Source organism: Gopherus flavomarginatus, chromosome 7, assembly GCF_025201925.1.
Source record: "Gopherus flavomarginatus isolate rGopFla2 chromosome 7, rGopFla2.mat.asm, whole genome shotgun sequence".
NCBI classification, from domain to species: Eukaryota; Metazoa; Chordata; order Testudines; family Testudinidae; genus Gopherus; species Gopherus flavomarginatus.
The window spans coordinates 37,275,777-37,302,686 of record NC_066623.1 but is presented as its reverse complement, the minus strand read 5'-3'; the positions used below and the strand labels follow the sequence as shown (position 1 = coordinate 37,302,686).

The window sequence follows — 26,910 nt, the reverse complement described above, 5'->3', positions numbered from 1 at the left end:
GGCCCTGTCATTGTGAATTCTGCAGAGAACCTGAGGTGAAAGAGGATGGAAGTACCTCAGACAGTCCATCCAGGATAACAGAAGGCCATCGTCCCTGGAGTCTTACCCTAATGCTGTTCTGGAACAGCAGAGACTGAATTTCTTGTGTGGGAGGCAAACAGATCCCAAGATAATGCTCCCCACTGGGTGAAGATTTCGGTCAAGACAGAATTAGGTATTTCCCATTTGTGGTCTAGGGAGAAGTGCCTATTGAGATAGTTCGCTAGAGTATTTTGCTCACCCGGTAGGCATGTCACCAACTGTGTGATGTGGTTCTTCATGCACCAGTTCCATAAGTTCACTGTCTCCTTACACACATGAATAGATCTTACTCCACCCTTTTTGTTTATATAAAAAAATATATTGTCACATCTGACAGAACTGCATGAGGGTGAGGAATGTGTTGCAGGCTATGGGAACTGCCCTCAACTCCAGGACACTGATATATCTTCTGGACTCCCACAGGGACCATGTGCTTTGTGCACTGATTGTCCATATGTGCTCCCCATCCTATGCATCTGTGATTATGGTTGTGTTGGAGACGGATGGAAGAAAGAAGACTTGCACTTGGATCCACTGTCATCCACCATGCCAGAGGGGCTCTGGCCTGTGGTGGGATCATTACCCATGTATTCACATTGTCCTTGTCCAGTGAGTAAACAAAGTGAAGCCACACCTGCAGACAACAACATGTGCATACATGATCTGGTGAACAGCATCATGTATGCACATGGAGCCAAGTGTCCTAGCAAGGAAGGTGCAAGGTCTGATGGTGACTTAGTTTTCCAGCTATGAACAGCCTGATAAACCATCTGTAGGGAGGTAGGCTTTTCCTGATAATTAGTCTAGGGTCAAGCCTATGAAATCTATAGTCCTTGTGGAAGTCAAAGTGCTCTCTGTTCAAACAGAACCCCATTGATGCCAGAAGGTGGAGTAAGATAATAGGGTTGCCAACTGGACGTCATGGCTTGATCTGCCCTATTAGTAACCAGTCATCCAGATAAAGAAAGGTGGTACAGCCACTGTGTCTTATCTAGGCTGCCAGAGAAAAGGCTAATAAAGACCCTGGGTGACACTGCCAGGCTAAATCAAAGTACTCTGAATTGGACATGCTCTTGTCCTACCACAAATTTAAGAATTCTGTGGGAATGCTGAATATCCACATGAAAATGGCATCTTTCAAGTCGAGGACCACAAACCATGTATTAAGAACGTAAGAATGGCCATACTGGGTCAGACCAAAAGGTCCATCTAACCCAGTATCCTGTCTTCCAACAGTGGCCAGTGCCGGGTGCTTCAGAGGGAATTAACAGAACTGGTAATCAAGTGATCTGTCCTGTCACCTATTCCCAGCTTCTGGCAAACAGAGGCTAGGGACACCCATTCTCCTCCAGGGATGGAATTACCATGCAAAATTCTGATTTGCTAATAATGTTTAGTTAGTGTAGATCAAGAATTGGGTCTCCATCCTCTGTTTTTTTTATAGTTTGTTTTTTTAAACTATGAAGTGTGAATTCCATTCCCTGATGTTAAAGTGGCACCTGCTCTACAGCCCTTTTCTGGAAGAGAGTTCACTTCTTGATAAAAGATCCCCCAGGAGTAGAGCCTGAGAAGGGGCCAGGAAAAGGGGTTTGTGGTGTGGAGGTGAGAAACAACTGTGTAGCTGGAGTGGATGATGTCTAGTAACCACTTGTCTGTTATTGCCCTCCAGTTGTGTGAGGAATGGGTAAGGCAGCCTCCAAAGATTTTTGGGCGGGGGAGCAATATGGCATGGCATCAATAGCTGTATGTGGTCCTTGAACGTCCCATTAAAAGAAACCCTTGGACAGAGAGAGGGGCTGGGTAGTGGTCGTAGAGGTGGAGGAAGCCATGTACCTGGGTCTTTGAATGCTCTGTTGCTTGCACGGTGGTTCTTAAGGGTACTGGTGATAGATTGATCAGGGGGGAGGTCTGGGCCTATAGGTTTGCTTGTGGTGTTTCTTTTGGGGGTTGGGGTGTAAAAACCTAAGAAGCAGAGGGTTGTCCTTGAGTTCTTACAAGTATAGTGACTGTCTTCTCACTGAAGAGATTAGATTCAAAAGGGCAAAATTGTTGATAGTATTCTGGACCTCCCTGGGGAACCCAGAAGAGAACAGCCATGATTCAAACCTCATGGACCATAGCTGTGGCAATTGCTCCAGATGAGTGTCAGCACATCCACTACCACTTGAAGTCATGTCTTATTCACCAGACTGCCTTTATCGATGAGGACTTGAAACTGAGCCCTGTCTTCCTAAGCAAGTTTGTCTCTGAATTTAGGAAGTCATAATTTACTAACTATACCTGGTAGTTAGCAACACTGAACTGGAGACTAGTTGATGAAAATACTTCCTTCTTCTAGAGGTCAAGGCATTAGTGCTTGTCAGTTGCTGTAACCTGGACCTCTCTGCAGCTACCTGCATCACTGAGGAGTTGGGCACTGGGTGGATAAATGCTCTGCCCCCCTTTAGCTGGCACAAAATATTGTTTAAGGGTAGGGCTACAGGATGCAATGAACCCTACATTATTCATCCATAACTAAAGCAATCACCCACAAAAAATTCAAATCCCTGAAAAAGGCCACAAAAACCCAGCAATAAATTAGTCTCCCTGTGCCTTGCTTCACCATCTGTAAAATGGAGATATTACACTCCCCTATCTCACATGGGTTTTTAGAATACACACACATTACAAGGTTACAATACTCTCAGATACTACAGTAATGAGGTGATATATGTAACTAGAATACTCACTCTTTGTATTGGGTTTAAATTGATGTCAATACATTAGGATAAGCTACTAAAGATGAGTGAGTTTATTCACAAGCATATGTTATTTCCTTTGCTGGACACAGAACACCAAGCATAGTGGCATCCCAATTCTCATGAGAGCTAGGAGGGAGCAGTCTCCCTCTGCTGCTGAGAGAAAAAGCCTGGCCTGCCTATGAAAACTGAGGTGGTCTGAAACTAAATTCTCTTTCTAAAAGAACAGTGCTTTTGGAATTCACTAGTGCAGCATCACAGCCATGACTTTAAGATTACCTTTTAAAACCAAATGTAATTTTAAAACTGCTGTTTCAAGTGTGGGCTTCAACAAACATCTAAGTGGTTATGTAAGCAGCTTAATAAGGACACTGAAGACTGGTAGACTCAAGTTATTGTAATGATATTCTTTACATATCTTTTAATACTGCTTTTCTACAAATAAGTCAATGTAAGTAGCTTCCACAATCAGTGTGGCTGTGCTGTAGTGAGAGTCAATTTAACAAATTCAAGTTCAAAGTTTCAACAGGTTACTATAAATAAAGTTCAGGCTTCCAATCCCCTGAGCTACTTGTAAATTAGTGAAAGAGCTATAAGCAGTGGGAGAGGGAGAAAGCTAACACCTTAAACCTATTGAAGAAATGCAAAGAAAGTAATAAGCAGTGCTGATGGACTCCAAAGACAGCCTCAGCCTAGAAGGATGGAGACTGAAAGGTTCAAGGTTGGAAAGGGTGGAGGATCCACAAGAATGCTTTAGCGCTCCTCTGAAGGACTATTAAAAGCAAACCATAATTAAGTTTTGAACACAACTTAAAAAAATTTAATTGTTAGATCCCTGAAGCTGGCAGGTACACTGGAGCAACAATTTTAAGCCTCCAGCTGACTGGCCGCAGCAATCAATAAATCCAAAACAGGAATCTAACTTACTGTTTAATGGACATACTATGCAGAACACACCACCACACAACCTGGGAGTAACATGGGAAAACCATGGAAGTGGCCTAGAAGGCAGGCAGACATTTACTAGGATGTGGAAGCAGGGATGTGGTATAAAATTCCAATATACTCCGCCCTTTGGGAAGGCATTTGTTGCACAGTCTAAATTTTGAAAGCTGTGCTGTAGAAAGAATACCAAAATGATAGACAGTGTCCAAAGATCAATAAGATTAAAAAACTCAATATAAATGGGCAGCGGTTAATGCCCATGAAGTTTAAAACGCAGAGTAGTAGTCCCAAAAATTTCTAATCCAGTACTGGAAACTCAGGATTCTGGGACATAGATGAAGAATAAGACTAGTATACTTAAAAGAATAGACAAAAACTATACCTTGCAGAGTAATGAGCCCCATGGTACATTCTGCCAAAGGCAAGAGGGAACTATTACAAAATCCAAGAATTAGTTAAGTATTTAACTAATGGATGTATTAATATTCAGTGCTATTCCTCAAAGAAACTGGGACAGATGTTGCAGGCTTTCAATCCTCCTTTTGACTACTACCACGAATGTATACATATCTTAACACTTGCAAAGCATTCTTCTTGTTTTATATTAAGCACGTAACTTTTTTCTGTAAGAAAGGTAAAAGTAAATGCTAAGTTTACAGTTAATATATTCATGCAGAAGATACACATGAAAAGTCTTACTAAATCAGCACCAGCTTGAAGTAATACATCTGCAACATCAGTATGTCCGTTTTCACAGGCATAGGTCAAAGCTGTGTCTCCTGTTGCTGTTGTAGCATGGACATTCGCTCCTATAAAAGCAACATAAGTTGTACTGGTTACTGTAGACATCCTCTCACCCAAATATTTTATCTTAGTGAACCCACTAACAATTCAACTTAAAAAAAAGCAACAGATCTTCCTTCCACGGCAACTGAAGCCATGTTCTACTTACTGCCAACAGCACTGGGTCTAATAGGGAAAGAGACCTGAGAGACAGAACTAGAATCAGGAATTTGTGGCAAAGGAAGGTTGTGGCACATTTGACTGCAGTTAAAGTGCTGAACAAAACTGTTCAACTCACTCCCTGCAGTGCTGATTGGCAGCAGCATTTCCCCCCACAGTGCTGAAGATTTCAGCTCATAAATCCATATCTGAATTCAGGCTCTCTTTCTTTTCTGAAGTTTTGTTCAAGAACCTAGAGTAGGGGATAGCAAACTATGGCCCAGGGGCTCCATTCGGCCCTTCACACATTTTAATCCAGCCCCCAAGCTCCAGCCAGGCAGTGGGGTTGGGGGCTTGACCCGCTCCATGCGTGCCATGGCTCCACATGGTTCCCAGAAGCAGCGGCATGTCCCCCCTCTGGCTCCTATGTGTAGGGGCAATCAGGGAGCTCTGCACGCTGCCCCCACCCCAAGCGCCGACCCCGCAGCTTCCACTGGCTGGGAACCACGGCCAAAGGGAGATGCAGATGCAGCACCTGCAGACGGGGCAGCACACAGAACCGCCTGGCTGCTCCTCCGCATAGGAGCCAGAGAGGGAACATACTGCTGCTTCCGGGAACTGCTTGAGGTAAATGCTACCTGGAGACTGCACCCCTGACGTCCTCTCGTGCCCCAACTCCCTGCCCCAACCCTGATCCCCCTCCCACCCTTCAAACCCCTTGGTCCCAGCCTGGAGCACCTTCTTGCCCCCCAAACCCCTCATCTCCAGCCCCACCCCCGAGCCTGCACCCCCAGCCGGGGCCCCCTCTCACACCCTGAACTCATTTCTGGCCCCAACCCCCAATTTTGTGAGCATTCATAGCCCACTATACAATTTCCATACCCAGATGTGGCCCTCAGGCCAAAAAGTTTGCTCATCCCTGACCCAGTCTATTAACCTATGCACATTATCCCAAAACCCAGTTACTATGACACTTTCCTGCAGCGTGGGAGACCCATGTTCAAATCTTTTCTCCACATCAGGCAGAGGGAAGAATTGAACCAGTTTTCCACATCCCAAGAGAGTACTCTAACTACTAGACTAAAGGTTTTAAGAGGTCGTGCTCCTCCTCTTAGGCTTTTTTTTTTTTTTTTAATTTACTCATTTGTTTTTGTCAAAATGTTCAAAATAAAAAACAAGTGTTTGGGTTTTTTTAGTCTGGTCAAACTGAAATGTTTTGATTTTGTCAGTTTGATCAAAACTATTCAGCAAAAACCACACATTAACAAATAGTTACAGGTTGAACAAAATCACACTTTTCACAGAATAAATTTCTTGCCAAAAAACCACTCAGCTCTAGTCAGTAGTGTACAAAAGCAGAAATAGTCACTGTTAAAGTTGTTTGAGTGCAAGCTTAATGATGACTGAGCGCACATTTAGTTTTTGGCATCGATTGGATGGAAGCAAAAGCCTCATGGAAGGTTGGACTGCATAACTGATACTGTTCAATTTGGGCAATATAAAGATGGAAAGAAATGCAGAATGTCTTTTCTCAAGTTATTTCCATTCTCTAAAGGCTTTGGGAAGATGGAGTGTGCCCTGCTGCAACTTTAATTGCCAATAAGTCTAGTTATTTCCTAATTTATACCTTTTTTTTAGGCTAGCATTTTTAAGCTAAATCTCCTATAAGCCAACCTGTCATTTATAACAACATACCTGCTGCCAATAAATATTTCACCAATTCAAGGTGTCCCTCCTGAGCAGCTTCCATTAAAGGTGTAGAGCAACCAAGTTCTATATCAGCTCCTGCCTTAATAAGGAAATCAGCTACTTCAGAAAATCCTCCACAGCATGCCAGAGTAAGAGCTGTTTCTTGCGTTTCTTCTGTCTGTGCATTTATATTTGCTCCTAGGGAACAAATTATCTGTTAATCTGTTTGACCAGACAAGTAAAACATAGGCACTCATCTTCCTGCTTTGCCTCTATCCCACAGCCCTTAGCAAGAGATCAGTGTATAATAGTTCTATGTTCTTTCTATACAGTAACCGTCAAGTCACAACCACATGCTAAATATAAGTCATTACACACAAACTAGCCAGGTCAGTACTTCACCATTCAGAATAAAAGACTATCCAAGAATATGTAATTTGAATAACTACTAAAAATATGTAATTTACAGTACAGTAATTTATAAGATGAAATGGTTTTCTTACCCTGTGCCAGTAACAGTGCTACCATCTCCTCATGCCCTTCACGTGCAGCTTCCATTAGTGGAGTATAACCTTCATCATTAACTTCCTCAAGATTTGCTCCCCTTTCTATCAGTAGTGCGGCTAGTTCCACATGTCCACCACAAGCAGCTAGTGTAAGTGGAGATTCAAATGAATCCGCAGGCATATTGACTTGAGCACCACTATCTAGAAGTAAACGAGCTACTTCCACATGTCCATCCTAAGAGCAAAGTAAAAGTTAAAAAGAAATTAAATCAGAAACATCCCAATTTAACAAGGACACAATTGTTACAAAATGCAACAATTTGTTATCATGCAAGTCCATTTTCAGACCCTGGTAAGATCTACTTTCAAGAAAGTTTCTGAAAATTAAAACTGTGTTTGTCCTACTTAGAAAAAGAAATAAGATTTTTTTCAAACTAAAAACCTCATACAACACTTTTGCATAATAATCTGAAAACTATATATTTCACCTTCAATCAACTAGAAATTGGGTAATTTAGAAATAAAAAGTCTGATTATTTTATATTGTAAGAGCTTTGGGGCAAGGACCACACCTTTTGGGAACTATGATAATATAGCTAGTAAATATTAGTCCAACGCACAATTACCAAACAGTTTAGGACGGTGAGTAATCCCACTGAAATCAGTAATGGACTACTCCCAGTAGCACAATTAATCCAGTAAAAATTTAGCTTTTCCATGATTGGCTCATCACCAGTATGGACAAATAACTAGTAGCTTCCATACCAAGGGAAGAAAAGTAATTACAGAGAAGTTAAAATGTGTTATAGCAAAGTGGCAAGAGGGGAGAAACTGGGAGAATGAAGGAAAGGAGGCCAAACAGCCGTTGGGATGAGCAGACTTCTTCACAAAGACGACCTAGGGTTGTCATAGAAGAACCTGAGAACTCACCAAATGAAGGCTATATATCACTCAATATATGCTAATATAGCTGGCAACATCTCAAAAATGTAACTGGGCTCAGGGGGTGGCCTGGAAGAACTTGTCCAAAGATTTTTTATGTCTCTGATAGAAAGCTCAAAGATTCTCTGAGCAGGGGAGGCCAGCAAATGAGTGCTTGCATTGGATAAAGAATCTGACTGAGCAAGACCTGGATATTTTCTGATTTTACAACACCTTTAGAACAGGGACCAGAATTTGAGGAATGGTTTGGGAAAGGTAGCCCTTGAGTATTTGGCAGAGGGTCCACAGAATGCCAATGGACCTGAAGTCTGGCCTTAGGGTTGGGGAGCAAGATATCCTGGATAACGTGGAAGACTGAGATTACAATGGGAAGATGGCTATAGCACATTTAGAGAACTTCTCTCTCTTTATGGAAAAAATGAGGCATGCGGATTTCAAGATGGGGCTGTGAACTCCTACAGAGTCTCTAACAAAGTTGAAGGCCACAGGAAACAGTGGAATAATGAAAGTAGGTTCAAATGCATCTGAGCAGAGGACACCTGTTTACTTGACTTGGCTCCAGCAAACAGTGAGACTTACAGGGCGCCTACTAGACTAAAGAGACTACTTTAGGGAACCTGATTATGAGACGGGAACCCAAGTCAGAACTCTCCTATGGAGCAGGAGGTTTGTCTCCACTAGCTGAAGTTCCTTTGGCTGATAAATGGTGTGAGCAAGCCGTGTTTGACGCTGTTTCAGGAACTACAGATTATAGTGTTCAACTCAATTTATCACTGGCTACACTTGCAGTTGAACAGTATTCAAGCACTGGAAAACAGGTGCAGCATTTTTTCTCATAGCGACAAGGCATCTGGATACTAGCAGAGAACCCAAGCTCAACCTCATTCTGGAAGAATTCCAGATGGAGATAATAATGGATCTCCAGGATACAATTCCATGGAAACTAAGAGACTTCACCCCACAGAAAACAAAGATAGTACCCTTCTCTCAGTAACAAGAGGACTCAGCTGGTAATCCAAAATTTAGAACTGAGGGAGCTTTCATAAGCAAGAGCCTGAGACTGAGGCAGATTTGGTCAAGATAAAGGATAAGTCTTTGGAACAGTTGAAGACCCACAAACTAGAGCCATCTCAGATGCTCTACACCTACATGAATCAGCATTTAAGTTCCCTCTATACTGCATGGCTGCGTAAGGGGGAGAGGTGTTTCACCCCCAGCCAAGCTGCCACGCAGCAGGCAGAGATGCCTCTCCCCCAGCCCTGGACTGCTGTAGCAAGAGGAATCTAGGGAGAGTCCTCTCCGTGCTGCAGCCCTGGGGCAGCCTTCACCCCAAACCCCTCATCCCCAGCCCCACTCCAGAGCCTGTATCCCTAGCCAGAGCCTTCACCCCCCACACCCTCTCTGCCCTAGCCCTGAACTCCCCCACCTCAGCACCCCAAACCCCTCATCCCCAGCCCCATCCCAGAACCCACACCCCTAGCCAGAGCCTCACCGCCCCAGCAGCCCAAATCTCTACCCCAGCCCTGAGCCTCCTTCCGCACTCCAAATCCCTCAGCTTCACATCACCTCCATATTGGTGCACACAAAATTCATTCCGCACATGGATGAAAAAAATTAGAGGGAACACTGATCAGCAGGCATCAATCCTATTTCACTTTCTGCAGACCATGTTATCAGTAAGAGGTGAGAAAAAGGTGTCCACTCCTTTCCCCACTAATGATAGAGAATGCATGCCGTATCCAGGCCATGAAGTCCAAGTATACATGTTACAGGATCTGGAAAAGTTGTAGCTCAAGGCAAAGAGGTCCAATGAGTGAGGCTGAGAACAAGTGACTACTTTTTTGAAGACCTACTAGTGGCAGGACCATTTTCTTGAATGAAAATACTTCCAGCTCATCCAGACTGACATTCAGATGTCTGCATGTGCAGGGCACTGAGGGAAATTAGTTTTTTCTCCACCTGGTGGACGAGAACATTGGATTTTGTCTGGAAGCAATGCTCTAGGCTTGAGCTTGATGATTCAGCTACGCCAATACAGTTGTGTGGGTTTCACCTGATCATGACATAACAGACAGCGGATCTCAGGGGCCTCAAAAGCCAACCTGATGGATTCCTGGTTGTGAAGGGAACACTCAGGTTTGCTTGAGTTTGTAGTTCACTAATGATTTCCTCACTGAGGCAATTAAGCCTGCTTCTCCTTAGGGGAGAAGCAGATCTTTGATAACTCCTTCAAGTTAGTGTAAATGGCTGGGTGCCCTTAAAAGTAAGCGCAAGAAGAAAAAGCTAGTAGGTGATCTCACCTCCCCAGGGATGGATTTACATTGTTCTCTGGGCCAAGGTGGTGGTGTCCAAGACACTGACCTCAAGAGGGTGTAATCTTGGCCATATCATTGACAGCATTAACACCAATGAAGCACATACAGCGGTTCCTGTCTACCACAAATTACAGCATGGAGCGAACACTGTGTCTGGTTAGAGCTCAATGAGCCACTGGATGGCTTTTCTAGAGGGGTAGAAGGCATAGATCTATGCACCAGCAGTTTGAATTATTGTATAGCACACTCCCTCCCCCCTTCTTCTACCTTCCTTCTGGGAGGCAGAGTCCCAGTGGTTAGAAGGGAAGAGAATGAGTCCCATTTTGTGATAGCCAGAGGTCATGGATGTCAGGATCCAGGCTGAAGAGCCCAAGGAGGTTCCTTGGTAGGTACTCCTGGGGAAATTCTGCACCAAAAAATTAAAAATTGAGCACAATATTTCCAAATTCTGCAAAATTCTGCATATTTTGTCAAAATAACATAATATAATCACACCAGTTTCAATTATTTTTGGTAATTTATTTCAAAATACTAGTCAGCAAGTACGTGTAACAATACAGACAAAAAAGATTCAGGAAATCTTTTCTGACAAATAGATTCCTTACTAGGCATATTAATACAGAACTCTGAGTAATAATTTAAACTATAATACTGAACTGTATTTCCTGTACCCCTCAGAGGCAGTGCAAAGACTTTGGGGAATCAGAGGTAACAGAAGAGCTGAGGGAAAGGGAAGTAATTGCTGGGAAGGAGCTTGGGTGTGAACTTGGAGGGTGGTTGTGTATGGCTGGGAAAAGTATGGAACAAGGGTGGTTTTTTGTGGGGGGGGCAGAGATTGTTAGGGAGCTTCCCACAGGCAGACCCTGGGCTGACCCCTAGCCTCTGCCATTAAGTAAGGTACATCTGCCCACCCCCATGTGTCCCTGCACCCCCATGTGTCCATATGTGTCTCTCCACCCCCACTCCCTCATCCTCCTGAGGCTCTATATCCCCTTTCCCATCCCATGTGTATCTGTGCCCTCACTCAGCCATCCGCCCCTCCAAGCCCTATGTGGCCCTGCACCCTTTCCCCCATCCCCGTGGCCCTGCGCCTCCACTTCTATTAAGCTCCTGCCACATTCTACCTTCTCACACTAGCCCTATGACTCCCCAGCAACCCCATGCTGTCTGTCTCCTGACCTGGCCCAAAAGGTACTGTGAAGAAGGAAGGTGCTCCCTTCCCTAGCTGGCCAGGAGCTGCTGCTCTGTTCTACTGCCATAGCACCCTCTGGTGAGGAAAAGGCGGAACCGCAGCAACTTTCCGGCAGAAGTTTTTTTCTGTGCAAAAAATTAAAAATATACGCAGCTCATTAATTACACACACGCACAGTAGCACAGAATTCTCCCAGGAGTGGGTAGGGAGGACACTGAATCAGATGAGGACAAAATCCACTTCATACTATTTGCTATACAGCAGTGGATAGGAAGAATCAGCATTGAGGTTCAGCCCTAGAAGAAAATAAGGCGCTTCACCTCATTTGGATTTCTGTTCCTTCAGAGAGATTAAGGTTTCTGTTGGATAGAAGACCAATTAACTTCACTGTTCCAAAATGGCCCTAAAGGTTTTTGGAGGAACAAGGAAGTAAAAGGAAAAATAAACCCAGGACACAGTGAGCAAGTCAATCAAATTCTAGCTCATCCTTTTCAGAAGACACTGTACAGAAGGAAGGAAAGGATGAAGGATGATGTTCCTCTCCACCTCTAAAAGTAGGAAAGGGGCCCAAGGAGTGTACTTGCTGTGGACATGGAGCTTTGAGTAAGCTTTCTTGGAAGGAAGGTGTAACAAAATGGGAATTTTAAAAAATATTTTTATGATGCATATGTGCACCTCAGTTTCCTCCTACACCTTGCATGGTTACCCAGTGGGAAGGGAGGAGGATTAAATCTGCTCAAGGAAGAACATGAGAAATAGGTGTCTCACCTAGCTGTCCGCACCATTAAAGAACAGACTAAGTGATCCAAATCAACAGAGGATCCATGAAGACAGACACCTCAATGACTGAACAATTCACACCTATCAGCAGGAAACCCTGGCCAGTAAGACAACTGAGATTGAGAACAAGGAGGAAAAGGTGTCAGGTGATGCGGAGAAGGACAGCTCTTTGCAGGGGCTCAGGAGCTTACCTAGGAGAACAAAGGGACAAGCGATGGAGTTGAGTGGGAGTCAATCACAGCTTGGCTGGCTCATCATGGCACTGGTTTGACTGGGATGGAGTATGGCTTAGCTTCTGCATCTCACTAATAACATAAGGACTTTCAGATTCTGTATGTCATGTGACTAACAAATTGTTACCTTGTTTTGAAAAGGTTGCCTGTGTCATTGTAAATACTGAGAGCAGTGTGCCCTGAAGGGGTACAGTACAAACTTCTAGGAAGTCTAGCATGGTTGGATTCACAGGAAGGAGTCACAGAGAGAGACAGGGATTGCTGATGCCAAAGACCCAATCTTGGAGGCCACAGGTCTGCCCATGGAACTGTGTGGGTCCTTGGGGCCTGGCACATTAAAGTGATCACTCCCAGGAGACTGGCAGGGGCATAGGCTAGACCTTGTGACTCCGTGACAGAAGGCAAAAGGTAATTTGTTAATTTGTTAGTGAGTCCAGGGAGGCTGCAAAGGCCTGATCCATCCAGGCTTTTGGGCTCCTGGATTAATGGAATCCCTTGTGATGACAGAACAGAGGAAGACTTACCTGCAGCATAATGTCTTGTAAGATCATAGTTGAGTTTAGGCCCTTCTAGAAGTTTCTTTAAAGGGGTTTTCAGGAAAAGGGGGAAACTTGGGAAGAGTTGTGGATATCCAAAAAGACTACAAAGGGCTGTGGAAGCAGAGCGTTCACCAGGTTCAGAATTGCGCCTACTGTTGCTTGGATCTGGTGACTGCAGTTTCATGTAAGACCACAGGGGAAATGGGGCCAGAACTGAGCCTACTGCCAAATACAAATGAAGGGCACAGAAGTAGTATTATTAGGACTTCCTAGGTATTATTAGAAAGAAGACGTTTCCTTTGTCCTCTTCTGTTTTATGTTAGATCCAGAGCACCAACGATGCCTGGAAAGATGTCTCAGCAGAGGCAAGAGAACTAAGGAAGCCTGTCTGCACACCAGAAGAAACTAAATGCAAAAACCCTGTATTTGGATTTGCTAGCATTTGTCTGACAGATGAGGACACATTCATTTATCAAAACTTGTGGCAGTCAGACCATAAAATAAAAATGTGAAGTTTGGTTTAGCAATATCCTGATATTTAAATATGGACCAATATTTCCATTCTTATATTCCTTTTGTGAATCTTCTCCATCAGCCAGCTTCCAGTCTGGCACCCTGTCTTACCAGATGATGACTAAGGCTGAGATTCTGTCATGGATTCCGTGACTTCTGCAGTGGCCGGTGCAGTTAGCAAGCAGCTCAGGAAGTCCCTGGGCCAGTTGCAGTGGCTGCTGCTGGGGCAGTCTCAGGCCACCGACCCCCACAGGAGAAGTCTGGGTGTGGGAGGTGGCTCGAAGCTGGGTCCGGGAGGGGGTGAAGGATCTGGACAGCACTTACCTTGGGAGGAGAGGGGGATCCCTGGAAGTGGCAACATGTCCTTCCCTAAACTCCTAGCTCCACACGCTGCCTCCGTCCGCAGCTCCCATCGGCGGCGGTTCCTGGCAAATAAGAGCTGTGGAGCTGGCAGTGCATGGAGCTAGGAGCTGAGGGAGGAACATATCGCCGTTTCTGAGAAGTCAGGAAGGGAGCCTGCCAGCCCCGCCAATCTCTCCACCAGCACAAGTCCTGGGCCACCCCCCCGCCCCCGATCCCTGAGCACCCACCTCCTCCAGCACCCAGGGGAGTGTCCCAGGCCGCCATCTGGGCCAACACCCCCATGAGCACCCCCGCAGCACTCCCAAGATTTAATCAGGGGCATAGCACAAATCAGACAGGTCACGGGCTATGAATTTTTGTTTACTGCCTGTGACCTGTCCATGACTTTTACTAAAAACATCTGTGACTAAAATGTGGCTTTAATGATAACACTGCATCCTGAAAACCAACCTGCAGTGATTCTCTCTAAAGAGGTCCCCATTAGTGTGTATGTGCAGGGGAGGAGGCGGGCTGTACCCTCCTTTCTCCGTGAGAGTCACAACAGCCCCCATCCAAAGCAGAAAGTGACTTACCAAAGGTGCTGGGTGGCTCACATATGGGGAAGCGGCAAGGTGGCTGGCTCCGTTACTGAAGGAGCCCATGGCAGCTTGGAGTGAACCAGGGCTCCTCATGGCAATGGCCAGAAAAGGAAAGTGGGTAGAGAAGCTGGCTGTTGTGGGGCTGGTCTGCACTACCCCCTACTCCTGCCCTGCCCTTGATCATTCAGTGGATTAAAAAATCTCATTAACCAAAAAAAGGCTTGCTTTGTTCTATCTACCCCTTTCACTTCTCTCTCATCCCAAACAAAATTGATTCACTAAATGCAATTTACCATGCAGGCTTCCATTAGTGCTGTGTGCATCTCATCTGTTTTATGTTCCTGATCAGCTCCAGCTTCAAGCAGAAAACGAACCATATCTAAATGGCCTTCAAACACAAAACAAAACAATTTGTTACAAACATTAAGAAAGGGTTTAGTCAAAATATCATAATTTAGGTAGTTTGCCTTTACAAGCCTATCCAATTATAATTTCTAAGTACACTGCTATTGTGGCAAAACACAAGATGGACTTTCAACTTATAACAGTGGTCTTACCTGGAAGATTTTATCTTCTGGCTATGCAAAGTTGATAAACTGGCAAAAAAATGCTGAAAGGAGAAAAATCAATCTAGAAGGTAAGAAACCTTCCAGAGAAGAACAGTATGAAGTTAAACTTATCCTGAAGTTTTTACTACAGTAACTTTCACAGTAGCATTTTTATGCATTGTGTAAAAAGATCAGATTGCTGTATTGCAAAGTTTCAATCTAAAAAACCTGTAGAGTTGCCACAACTGTTCTTAAAGCTTTGTTCAATCTCATTCAAATTAGTTTTATTTTACTTTCATCTATGGAGCTTTAACATTTTTCTTCTGTGCAAAAACAAGTTTATTTAGGTACTTGCACAGTGTTCACTCTAGTATCTAGATGCCTAATCTGCTGATGGATTTTATCCTCTCAGCATGTAGGCAAGGAAGGTTTTCCCTAAATTACAGAAGGGGAGTAGAAGGCATAGGGTAGGTTAAGTGACTTCCCAAGAAGATCGTACAGGAAGTCTGTGGTTGACCTGGGAATGAACACCCAGCCCAGAATCCTATCATATCATTCTTTCCTACTTGAGTTGTTCTTAATTATACGAAGTGCTAAGGATATTATCCTTTTTAGGTATCAAAAGTCTATTCCAGGGCTAAAAGTTCTTTATCATGCAGCATTTCATATTGCTGCAATCTACCATTTAAAAAACCCTGGTATCTGAATTTAAGTTCTTATTCAATTTGTCCAACTACCATCAATATCGTTCATTACCCCAGACACAAAAATGTAGGAGGATATACTTAAGACACCGCAACAGCACCTCTGCAGTTACGAAAAAGAGTTTCTAAGAGATACCAGCACCCACTCCTCCCAACTTTAAGAGGAAAAGCAGCTGAATTTTTCACCTGAAGCCTATCACTATTTTTCTTAGGTGAAAGGAAAATTATTTGGAAAGTATGTCCTATTATCCTAATCCAGAGCTATGGAACTCGTAACTTTGAAAACTGGCGGATTTACCTTTAATAAATCTAATTGCGTAAAAGATTCTCAAATATAGATGGTCTAAAATTTTTTAGTTCTCAAATCCTCAATGGTGTACATAAAAACTCTTAAAATTCAGTTTGGGAGGAAATTTTTGGAGTTTAATACAAACATTTCAACTTTCAGGAGTTGCATGAAGGTCTCTGCTAAGATAATGACTGCGAGACCTTAAGTTTAAGGAAGTTAAGTGTCTGTGAAACTTGCAAACTGAGTAAGAAATTGCTGGAATAGAAAATTAAGGCCAAGATTTTAAAAAAGTCAGTACAACTTATTTAAGTGCCAGAACTTCCGAAGTGCTGTACTCATCCCACTTAAGCCAACAATTGCTGGATGTTGGGCAGCATGAAAATCAGGCTGCTTATTTAGGAACTTAAATATGGACAATCTCAATTTATACATTGTTTCTAAAAGACCTGGCCTGAGAGTTACCATCATAATATCAAAAAAATATCACGGAGCCATTTCTCCCAAAAAGCTTTCAACTTTTAATCAAGTCTCTAATTTTACTTTTCCCTTGAAAGAATTTTTATATCACCCAATGTATTAAAATAAGTTAAGTAGACTTGGACTTCAGAAAAAGTAAAAAACTACAGTAACAGTGGCTATTGGATCCCACTTATGGGTCTCGTGCACATGAGGCATATGCACACCATATCTTTTGACCAGCAACAGCCATTCAGGCTGTGTCTGTGCACCTTCCTCCATCCGAGGGCACATTGGGAAGAATGGTGCTGAACAACTCTCAGTTCTTTTGATAATTCAGAATCCCAGCAGAGTTGGACTCCAAATGGGACTGGGACAGAGAGCAGGTCATGAGATCCACATGGCACAAAACATTTAGAAGATCCACACTTACAACAACATAAGTAATCATGCTCTTGGAGTCTTTGTCCATGTAGATCTCACTTGTGATGACTCACTAGCAACTCCATGAGCACTGTGAGAGGGTCCATGGGTCCTATCTGTGTTTATCTAAATTAGGATTGAAAAATACCTCTCTCAAATTTGGCATCTGATCTAGAAGCCAAATCCAGGGTATAACATATTGTAAAAGTATAAACTAAACTCCATGTAGCTCTCTGCAGATTTCAGTAAGGAATACCATTAAGCAACCTGAAGAGACTGCTTGAGTTCCAGCTGAGTGTGTCCTGAATCCCGAAAAGACAGGTAGACTTAACTGGTAGGATACTTTAATGCATGGGGTAACCAACCTGCATATCTGAGAAGAGATGGGTTGGCCCTTGTGACTCAAGAACCTCTTTGTGCCAACTGGTAGAAGGTATAGGGGGGCAAAGAGTTTTACAGGGATCCCCTGGGTCAAGCATATGCATATTAAGATTACCAAAACATAGCTCTTGGTAGAGATCACACATGACAGTAGCCCACTAGTCAGCATTATCATTTTGAAATCCATGTACAGATAACGTTTAAGGACTTAAATATTTCTTCTGAAAATTAAGTTCTTAAATGTATGAGAGTTAAGGCAGGTCACCTAAAGGTGATAAACCTGTTCCTGTCAGGTCAGAGGGAAGAGATGTGTCTGTCTCTCTCTGGCTAGTCACATGTATACTGTTCACTTCCCAGTGGGAGACCTACTTGCATTATTGAAGCTAACGGAGATTGAGAAATCACATGAGAGCAAAACTGCAGGAAAAACAAAAAATGTCAGGAGTCTCTTGTTTACAAGTAAAGAGCCTGTCTTAAGGAGGGTTAAAGCCAACCTAGTTGGAAAATGCTGCAAAGACTTGGGTGAGATAAACTTCATTAGACAGAAAACTATCTTGTTAATCATGTCTAGGTTCCAGAAGAGGGGTTCTCAAACTGGGGGTTGGGACCCCTCAGGGGGGTCACAAGGTTATTACATGGGGGGCTGCGAGCTGTCAGCCTCCATCCCAAACCTCGCTTTGCCTCCAGTATTTATAATGCTGTTAAATATGTAAAAAAAGTTGTTTTTAATTTATAAGAGGGGGGATTGCACACAGAGGCGTGCTATGTGAAAGGGGTCACCACTACAAAAGTTTGAGAACCACTGTTCTAGAATGTGTGTTCTGACTATTTTATATGTATTCATTTGTTTCTAACACTGCCACTTGCTGCTTCTCAATTCTCTATACTTTGCTAAATAAGCTTTTACTTGTTTTCACTATAAACATATCTAAGTGCTAGGTCTTAAATGTTACGGTCATCTAAGCTCTAACTGGTAAGTTGTAGGGAGTGTTCTTTTGGAAGCAGTGAATCTGGAATTCTGAGAGTGTCTGGTGAATGAGGTTGATGGATACTTCAGAGAGATACTCGGGGGCTTGGAGCATGGCTATCACTAACCTGCAGAGGAAAAGTGGAGCCTGCGTGGATTAAGAGGGGAGTGCTTATGTTGCCCATGGCTGATGGAGTCAGGGAGCTGACAACTAGTAGCACAGGCAAGGCTTCCTCACACAAAGGGGAAGTGGTAGCAAGATGCCTCAAAAACCTGGGAAGCGTCATGGTCCTAAACTGTTTTTCCAAGTGCCACGATCAAACAGGCGATTTTCTAAATAGCTTTGTTTTATCTAGGTAATGAAGAAGGGCTCAGGAAACATCTAAGATGTGCAGTTTGGCTTCCCTCGAGTTTGAGTGAGGTTTCAGGAGGAAAGCTAGGAAAGATGGTTCGGTTTAATGGAAGGTCAGACACCTTACATTTTTCAAATAAATTTTATCCCTATGGAATACCATACAAGGAGTATATGCCATGGACCTCAAGCCCACCTGGCTGAGATGATAGCTACCAGAAAGGCTGTTTTAAGGGTGACATGGTAGAGGGAGCACTTAGATAAGCATGCAAAAGGGGCTTCAAGACCCATCAGAACTACATTAAGGTCCCATGGTGGGGTAGGCTCCCAAATGCAGGGAACAGGCTGAACCAGCCCTTTTAGAAATTTTTGAACAATGGAATGAAAGAACAGTTATACGTTTGAATGGGAGAGTGGCATTCTGAAATAGCAGCTAAATGAACCTCGATAGTACTGATCATGAGACCTGATAGCTGGAGCTGCAGGACAACCCAAATGTTGGGGAACAGAAAATTTCAATGGATTGAGACCTTATTAGAAATCACAGATGGACATCTTTCACTTGGATGTGTAGACTGATTTTGTAGAGGGTTTCCTGTTCTGTATTAGGATTTCTGTGGAACAATCCTTGTCTGGTGCATTCAACTAGCCAACTTCCAAGTAGTCAGAGATATAGGTACTGGGTGGAGAATTAGTCCTCTACAATGGCTGTTGCGGACAGATGCAGCAGAAGTTTGAGTTAATGCTGTCTTGCCTAACAAGGGGCTGTATCCATCACTATAGCCACATCCTGCTTGATGTTCCTTATGACTCTTGGCATCAGGGGAACAGAAGACAATGCATAAAGACATTGAGACCAAAGAATGAGGAAAGCACTGGCCTGGTACTTGGTCTGGGCCAGAAGAGAGGGCAATTGTCATTTTTGTTGATGGAAAACCAGAGCATGTCATCTTGTCTGTTGAGGAGGTGGTGTCTGTCAGGATTGGTACTGTGATTCCTTTCAGAAGTGGTACAAATTCACTGCAGATTAGACAAATTGCCTTGAGTTTCAGCACTTTAATATGTAGTGAGGACTCTACATATGTAGTGAGGTTCCTCTCCACTAGCCACAGAGGCTTATGTAGTGTGTTGCTGTGGGAGGAGGGGTTCAGAATGATACCATTTTGCATACAACCTCTGGATTTGCCATTAGTCCAGGGAAGATAAAACCGGATTTGGGATCTTGAGGTAAGTATCCATATAGTGTCTGGTAAGCTCGTAAACAGATCTGAGGCATCCTTGGAGAAGGCACAAGTGAAGTCTGGCAGGAGGTGTCACACTTAAGTGGACAACATCATGTGGCCTACATTTCTTGCTGTTATTGCAGATCAGGGATGCTATGGGCTGAAAACCTGTTCAGAGAGCTACGATTTCATCAGCTTGGAATATAGAAAGGTCCTTATAAGTTCTATGGACTGAGAAGTAGTGACAGATGACTACTTTTATTTCACCTCAAGTCCTGGAGAGGACAACAGGTTGAGGTCTCTGGACAGGCCACTGGATAATTCCTGGAGGATTTCCCTCTCAGAAGCCAGTTACCCAAGTAGAGGTAAACATGCATTCCTTATGTTAGATGTGCTGTCACTACTGTCAGACATTTTGTGAATACTTTCAGGGCTACAGACAGGCCCTGTACTAACAGAGGTCATATCCTACTGTGATCCAAAGATATTTTCTGAGGACCAGGTGAATAGCTATGTGACCGTAAGCATCCTGAAGGCCAAGAGCCACAAGCCAATCCTGAGCTTCTACAGACAGAATGATGGAAGCTAGCCTCGCCATTCTGAATTTGAATGGATGAAATTCAAGTGTATGAATTTCTTGAATCACCTCAGTTGCTTTCCCCTCTTCTGGGAATAAGAAAATAGCAAGAATAGAAACTTTGAATTCCTGGGTTACTACTTCTAATGGCTCCCAGCTGAAGTTGAAAAAAAAAAAATCTACTTTTTTCCTTCAGTTGTTTCTCATGAGATGGGTCCCGCAAACAGGGACATAGAAGAGAGTTCAGCTGGGGTCAAGGACTGAAATCGTAATCTCAAACACCCATTGGTATGAAGTAATCTCAGTTCATGCCTGAGAAAAAATGGGAAAGGTGGCACCCAAAAATGGAGATGAGAAAAAGGAAGCTGTGGAACTGGTACATGGCCCTTGACTTGAAAGTCAGAGTTGTTGATTGGATGATGATGCAGGATGGGTGGGTAGGTAGGTAGCAGAAGAGGAGCGGGCTGTCTGGTAGGTGAATTGAGACTAAGGCATGTCTTCACTAGCAACGTTATTAACTAAAACTTTATATATATACACACATGCACACGCACACACACACACTCTGACACTTTACAGCGCTGAAACTTGCAGCGCTCAGTTTTTTGTTTTTTTAGAAGAATGCCTTTGAGTCTCTCACTGCTTCTTTTACTTTGTTTAGCCATGGTGGCACTTTTTTGGTCCTCTTATGACGTTTTTTAATTTGGCATATACATTTAAGTTGAGCCTTTATTATGGATATTGGAAAATATACGTACCTTCTCTTGCACTACAATATACAGAGTATTTTCTGTTCTTCCTAGCAACTCCTAAAGGACTTGTAGTCTTCAATAAGTGGTATACAATAAAGTGGGATAGGATAGGAGGTTTCCAGAGGATATTGTGACAAGTCACCTTCTTCCATTTCCTCAATGTACGCTTTTCCTTCCTGTTTTTCATCATCTGAGGGTCTGCTTCCCAAACTGGGCTAGTAGGTTGTCTGACCGGGGAATAAAAACTGGTGTGCTCAAAAGAGACCTGAGGACAATAACTCCGTAGATGTCTCGTTGGAGAAGACCACGTAGCCCAGGAGGCCCAAGATGGTAGACCAAAGGGACAGGTTTTGAGTTTTAAGGTGATATCTGCCACAATAATACTGGATACTTCAGGAAAGTATGTCTGGCTATTCTGCAGGGAGAAAATCTCAAAGTGGGCCCTAAATTGAACCTCTGGTGTCAGAGGATGGGATATATGTTTATTGGGGAATACCATGATAAAATGTACAGATTCAACTCCTTAAAACACAGAAATCCAGTTACAGAAATGGAAATGTTTATCAGGTTTTCAAGCTCAATGACCATCACCAGAGAATCCACACAATCCTTATGAGGCTGGATCTGACTTCATAATGGCCTCCGCATGCAAGCGGTCTCACACTAATGATTACAATCCAAGAATTTACACTGTCTACTGACATTTGGTAGAATTTAGGTTCTGAGAACCATGGAGTTCCTTTTCATTCAAGGAATTTACATAATCTACTGGCACAGTGGGAAGAGTTTTTAAAGCAGTTAAAGAAATAGGAGAGTAACAAAATTATTAAATTCAGTCTTCATCTGCCATGTCTCCCAGCAAGTAAAAAGAACCCAACAGCAAATGTTTCCTGAGTCTCAGAGTTTGAATTAATAATTCAGCTGCACTCATTTTGTTTTTTAAATACTTTTTTGTACATATATGTAAAATTTTACTTGACTTTTTGGAAAGTTTAGGAAAATATTTCTTATCAAAGAAAAACAGCATTAAAACAGTAGAATACTTGAGATCTTAGCATTTAAAAGTAGACTAAAACATTCCTAAAAGAAAACTTTGTAGAATTCTGGCTGGAAACTTCATTTAAAACAAAGCATTTTAAGAAAGCTAAATGTCTGCAAGTCAGGAAACTGAATTTAAGTTCTACAACCAGCCTTAATTTTGAACATGTAACACCATCCACAGTCTATCAGTAAAGTCACAAGTCTCCTTAATCCCAACTATTTCCCCCCATACTTAGATTTTCAACATGAGCCAGGACACTCTCCCATATTCTCCATCTACTGACCTGCAAACCAACATATGTTAGTAGGAGAACCTAATCACCTCCAAATCCATATTCCTGCTACGCTCCAGAGATCTTACCTCTACCCTTAACACAAGGTTTGGCTACACTTGCAGCTGTACAGCGCTGGGAGTTAAAGCTGTCTTCGTACAACTGTGTAGGGAAAGCGCTGCAGTGCGGTCACATTTGCAGCGCTGCTGGGAGTGGTGCATTATGGACAGCTATCCCAGCATTCAAGTGGCTGCAACATGCTTTTCAAAAGAGGGGGATGGGGTGGAGTGCGACAGGGAGCGTGGGGGAGACCGTGTGGATTTTTGGAGCTGACACTGTCAGCTCCCTGCCTTGCAAGTTCTAAAGACTTGAAAATGCACAGCATCAACCTTCAACCATTTTAAAAGTTTCGACCCCTTCCCCTACCCCTCTCTCATTCACTAAATGCAAAAGTCTTCAGACCAGATAAGCAGCTGCTCCAAAGCAGACCCCGCCCTTTCCTCCCTCCAGGCTGCTTCTCTCCTCAAGCAAACACTAGCTGTGGACATTCCAAAGGGATCCCCCTGCCTGCCTCTGCATGAGCAAACAGTAGCTGTGTTTGTTTTTCAGATAAGCAGCTCTGGGAGCCCTGAGTTCACAACAAAACAAAGAGGCATCACAACAAAACAAAGACTTATCTTTACTTAAAAAGCATTATGGGAATGTTCCGGAGGTCAGTTACAGCATACTAAGATTAATCACTGTTTAAACTGGCACCCCAGCGCTACAAGAGCAGCGCTATACTAGCTATTTCCCTGGCTACAGTGCTGGCTGTACTCCAGCACTGTAGCCTGGGAGATACAGCGCTGTATGGGCCTTGCCAGTGTGGACGAGGAGTATGTTACAGTACTGTAACTTTCAAGTGTAGCCATAGTATCAAATAAGCAATACCTCTCCATGATTTGCCATATAATCCAATTGAAGACATCCACCCACTATACCAATCTCATTAAGACTCCTAAAATGGTTTTGTGACCTTACCATTACAGATAAGCACTATTACGTATCTTCTACCACATATTGGCTGCAGATGCCGAAGTATCATATTAACAACAACTGGGGTGCTAGTACTTTCTTTATAAAGGAGAGACAGACAGCACGTGAATAGAACATCATCATTTGCAACAAGTTTGAGTTCAGAAAGATGCAGTTTTTGTTGTAATAGTCACGGCCACGACAAAACATACAGTTCTTATCTGTGTCAATGTCACTGGATGGAGGGTAGGTGGGGTATATTGAATACGAGAATGTTGCAAAAGGGGGAGGGATAGCTCAGCGGTTTGAGCATTGGCCTGCTAAACCTAGGGTTGTGAGTTCAATCCCTGAGGGTGCCATTTAGCGATCTAGGGCAAAAAATCTGTCTGGGGATTGGTCCTTTTCTGAGCAGGGCGTTGAACTAATGACCTTCTGAAGTTCCTTCCAACCCTGATATTCTATGATTCTAACTCCAGATTTCCTGACTTTCACATTTAGCTTACTTTAAACTCCAGCATTCTAATTAGGCTCCTGATGGTATTTTTTGAACCTTGACAAAGATTGTCTGGGAATTTTAGTTAGATTTCAAGCACAAAATCTAACAATGTCATGTGTGTAATACAAGGATCCTCAAAAAAAATATAAAAGGTGAAAGTCACCTAAAGTTTCTTCACAATTGAAGATTTAAATACCATACCTTTATAGCATGCTAATGTAAGTGCACTTTCTTTGAACTCATTGGAATGAGTGTTGATTCCTGCACCATATTCCAGAAGTACTCTTGCAACTTCAACATGACCTGCACTGGCTGCTTCCATTAAGGGGGTATGTCCATTTTCATTATGATCTTCTATATTAGCACCTGCTTTCAATAGCACTTTCACTATATCAACGAATCCCCCAGCGCAGGCATAAGTGAGTGCTGTGTTCCCTAAGAGAAGATAAAAAACATACAGTAAGCAACCCCCTCATCTTTCCCCTAACCCCAAGTGTAAATAAATGAAACCAAAACCTATTTTAAACATATAGATTTTAATCTACCTAAGTATTTATACCATAAATCAACCTAGCAGACTTAGGCATTTCTCTCACCTATGATTTCAGGTGAGGTAGAAGATTCAGAAACAGATTAACAATAAGACAACCATTTTACTGAAACATTGCCCTAGTTCTAAGATAGCTTTTATCAGCCTAAACCAGTGTTTCTCAAACTGGGGTCGCCGCTTGTGTAGGGAAAGCCCCTGGCAAGCCGGGCTGGTTTGTTTACCTGCCCTGTCTGCAGGTCCGGCCGATCGTGGCTCCTACTGGCTGCGGTTCACCACTGCAGGCCAATGGGAGCTGCTGGAAGCGGCAGACAGTACGTTCCTCAGCCCACACCACTTCCAGCAGCTCCCACTGGCCCGGAGCAGCGAACAAGTAAACAAACCAGCCTGGCCCACCAGGGGCCTTCTCTACACACAGAGCACCCTCAGTTTGAGAAACAATGGCCTAAACCTTTTATTAGCCTATGTTATCTTCTCCGTGAGACCTAGAGACACTCAACTACCCTTTTATCTTTCATCTCATTCAAATACTATCATTCCTGCTTTGTTTGGCCTCTGCCTTCAGTAAAAGATATGCTGGTAATCTCTCTCAGCCAATACAGTCAAGTTCTGACAACTGGCTCTTGCTTCCCTCAGCATTTTTCACCACACGCCTAGTATCTATGTAAACGATTTAACCGTTCATTATTTTTTTCTGTCTTTGCCCCTAACCCATCATATTGGTATCCCTGCATCACTTGGTTTCAAAAATTGGCCACATTTTGTCTATTAGCAGTATCTCTCAGTTACTGCCCAGATGAAGTTTAGCTTATTTTTAATACTACTCTTTCACCTTCCCTAATCTCCCGAAATTCCACTTTTCTAAAATACCTTCAACAGAAGTATGGGTTAAGCCCTGGTTTATTTGCTCAAACTCATTATTTCTATTAGTGACTTATAGTATCTTTGAAAACTTCTGGGTTTCATTTTCAGGAAAGCATCCTGGTTATCTCAAGCACCTGGAGTCCATTTCAGCAGACTACAGATTCAACTTCTGCTCTTCAAAACAGCTCATTTTCCCTCTTCAGAACTCTTTCACCAGACAAGCAAATCACAGATATAAATGCCTCTCTCTAATCATGGCATAAATTACTCACGGGGACACAGAATCATCTACTACCACTTCCTTCCTCTAGACCACTAGTCCTCAACCAGTGGTACACAATATGACTGGGGATACAAAGAGGGGATACATCACCTCATCTAGTTATTTGCCTAGTTTTACAACAGGCTACAGAAAAAACACTAGTGAAGTCAGTACTAACTACAATTTCATACAGACAATGACTTGTTTATACTACTCTGTATACTATATAATGAAATGGAAGTACAATATTTATAAAATAAATCAATTGGAATATAATTATATGGTAAAAATGAGAAAGTAAGCAATTTTTTAGTAAGAGTGTGCTGTGAGACTTTTGTATTTTTAGGTCTGATTTTGTAAGGAAGCAGCTTTTAAATTAAGTGAAACTTGGGGTACACAAGCCAAATCAGACTCCTGAAAGTGGTACAGTAGTCGGGAAATGTTGAGAGTCACTGCTCTAAACCAGTGATACTCAGACTTTAGTAGTTCAGGAGTCAAATAAGCAATTAACATTACCCAAAAGAGACATAGTAGTGTGAATTCATTGTTTCATTTGCTACAATGACCGATGAAGTATTATTTTATCAGCTACAATTGGTTAACATGGTAAAAGCATCCTGACTGGTTAATAATTAAATCAGAATGTTTTAATATCATGTGCTTCAAAGAGCCACAGGAGATGCATTAAAGAGCCACTTGCAACTCAAAGCTTCAGTCTGAGTATCACTATTCTAGTAAGTAGCAGCTCCTTCCTTCAATTCTGCAGGCTTCACACTCCAGATTTCCAATAAACTATATGCCTGAAGTTTATTTGAAATTGGCTTTCCTCTACTTATCCTGTAATGCAATATTTACTTCCCTTGTCAGTCTTCCATCAAATGAATTAAATGTTAAGAGAATGCCGTTGTGGCAAATTAAGTTTGGTTAATTCTCCATCATGAAAAATGTGTTTTGCATTTCAAAAGTAGTTTAATGGTTTCCTATCATATTAACAAAAAACAAGACAAACATTAGAAAACTTCCCAAACTACCCTAAACTGACATAAAAAGCAAGAACTTCTTGCAGAAAAAAGTATTTGGGATCACTACACAGGTTTTTTTTTTGCTGTGGACAAGGAACGAACAATGCACTACACTACACAAAAACCTCCTTAAACTTTTAGTTACCAGAAACAGTATTTGATCAGTTTTCAAAACTGATCATTTTTTCACCCAGCCAAATTAAAGAGCCGTAGTATCTAAATGTAAAAATAAAAACCTGAGTCTCTCTCTCAAACTCATCTTTTGAAACCCTATTTCACTTTAAGCTTCCTAACAGGGATCTGAATAAAACTACAGTTAAAAAGGGCAAGTGCTTGAACTACACAAAGTTTGAACAAAGGGTTA

The 26,910-nt window shown here is 42.7% G+C and overlaps 1 protein-coding gene across 11 annotated transcripts in view; it reads right to left on the bottom strand.

Moving 5' to 3' along the window:
* ANKHD1 (ankyrin repeat and KH domain containing 1) overlaps window positions 1–26,910 on the bottom strand; it is a 188,612-nt gene that overhangs the window by 84,795 nt on the left and 76,907 nt on the right. For 10 of the 11 annotated variants that reach the window (XM_050962505.1, XM_050962501.1, XM_050962498.1 and 7 more), the window contains exons 6-10: window positions 24,053–24,286; window positions 14,650–14,744; window positions 6,899–7,136; window positions 6,402–6,593; window positions 4,464–4,573 (exon numbers count right to left, since the gene is read on the bottom strand). In XM_050962505.1, coding sequence (XP_050818462.1) covers window positions 4,464–4,573; window positions 6,402–6,593; window positions 6,899–7,136; window positions 14,650–14,744; window positions 24,053–24,286 — 869 coding nt within the window. The remainder of the gene's footprint in view (window positions 1–4,463; window positions 4,574–6,401; window positions 6,594–6,898; window positions 7,137–14,649; window positions 14,745–24,052; window positions 24,287–26,910) is intronic. The other variant, XM_050962508.1, reaches the window with a different exon arrangement.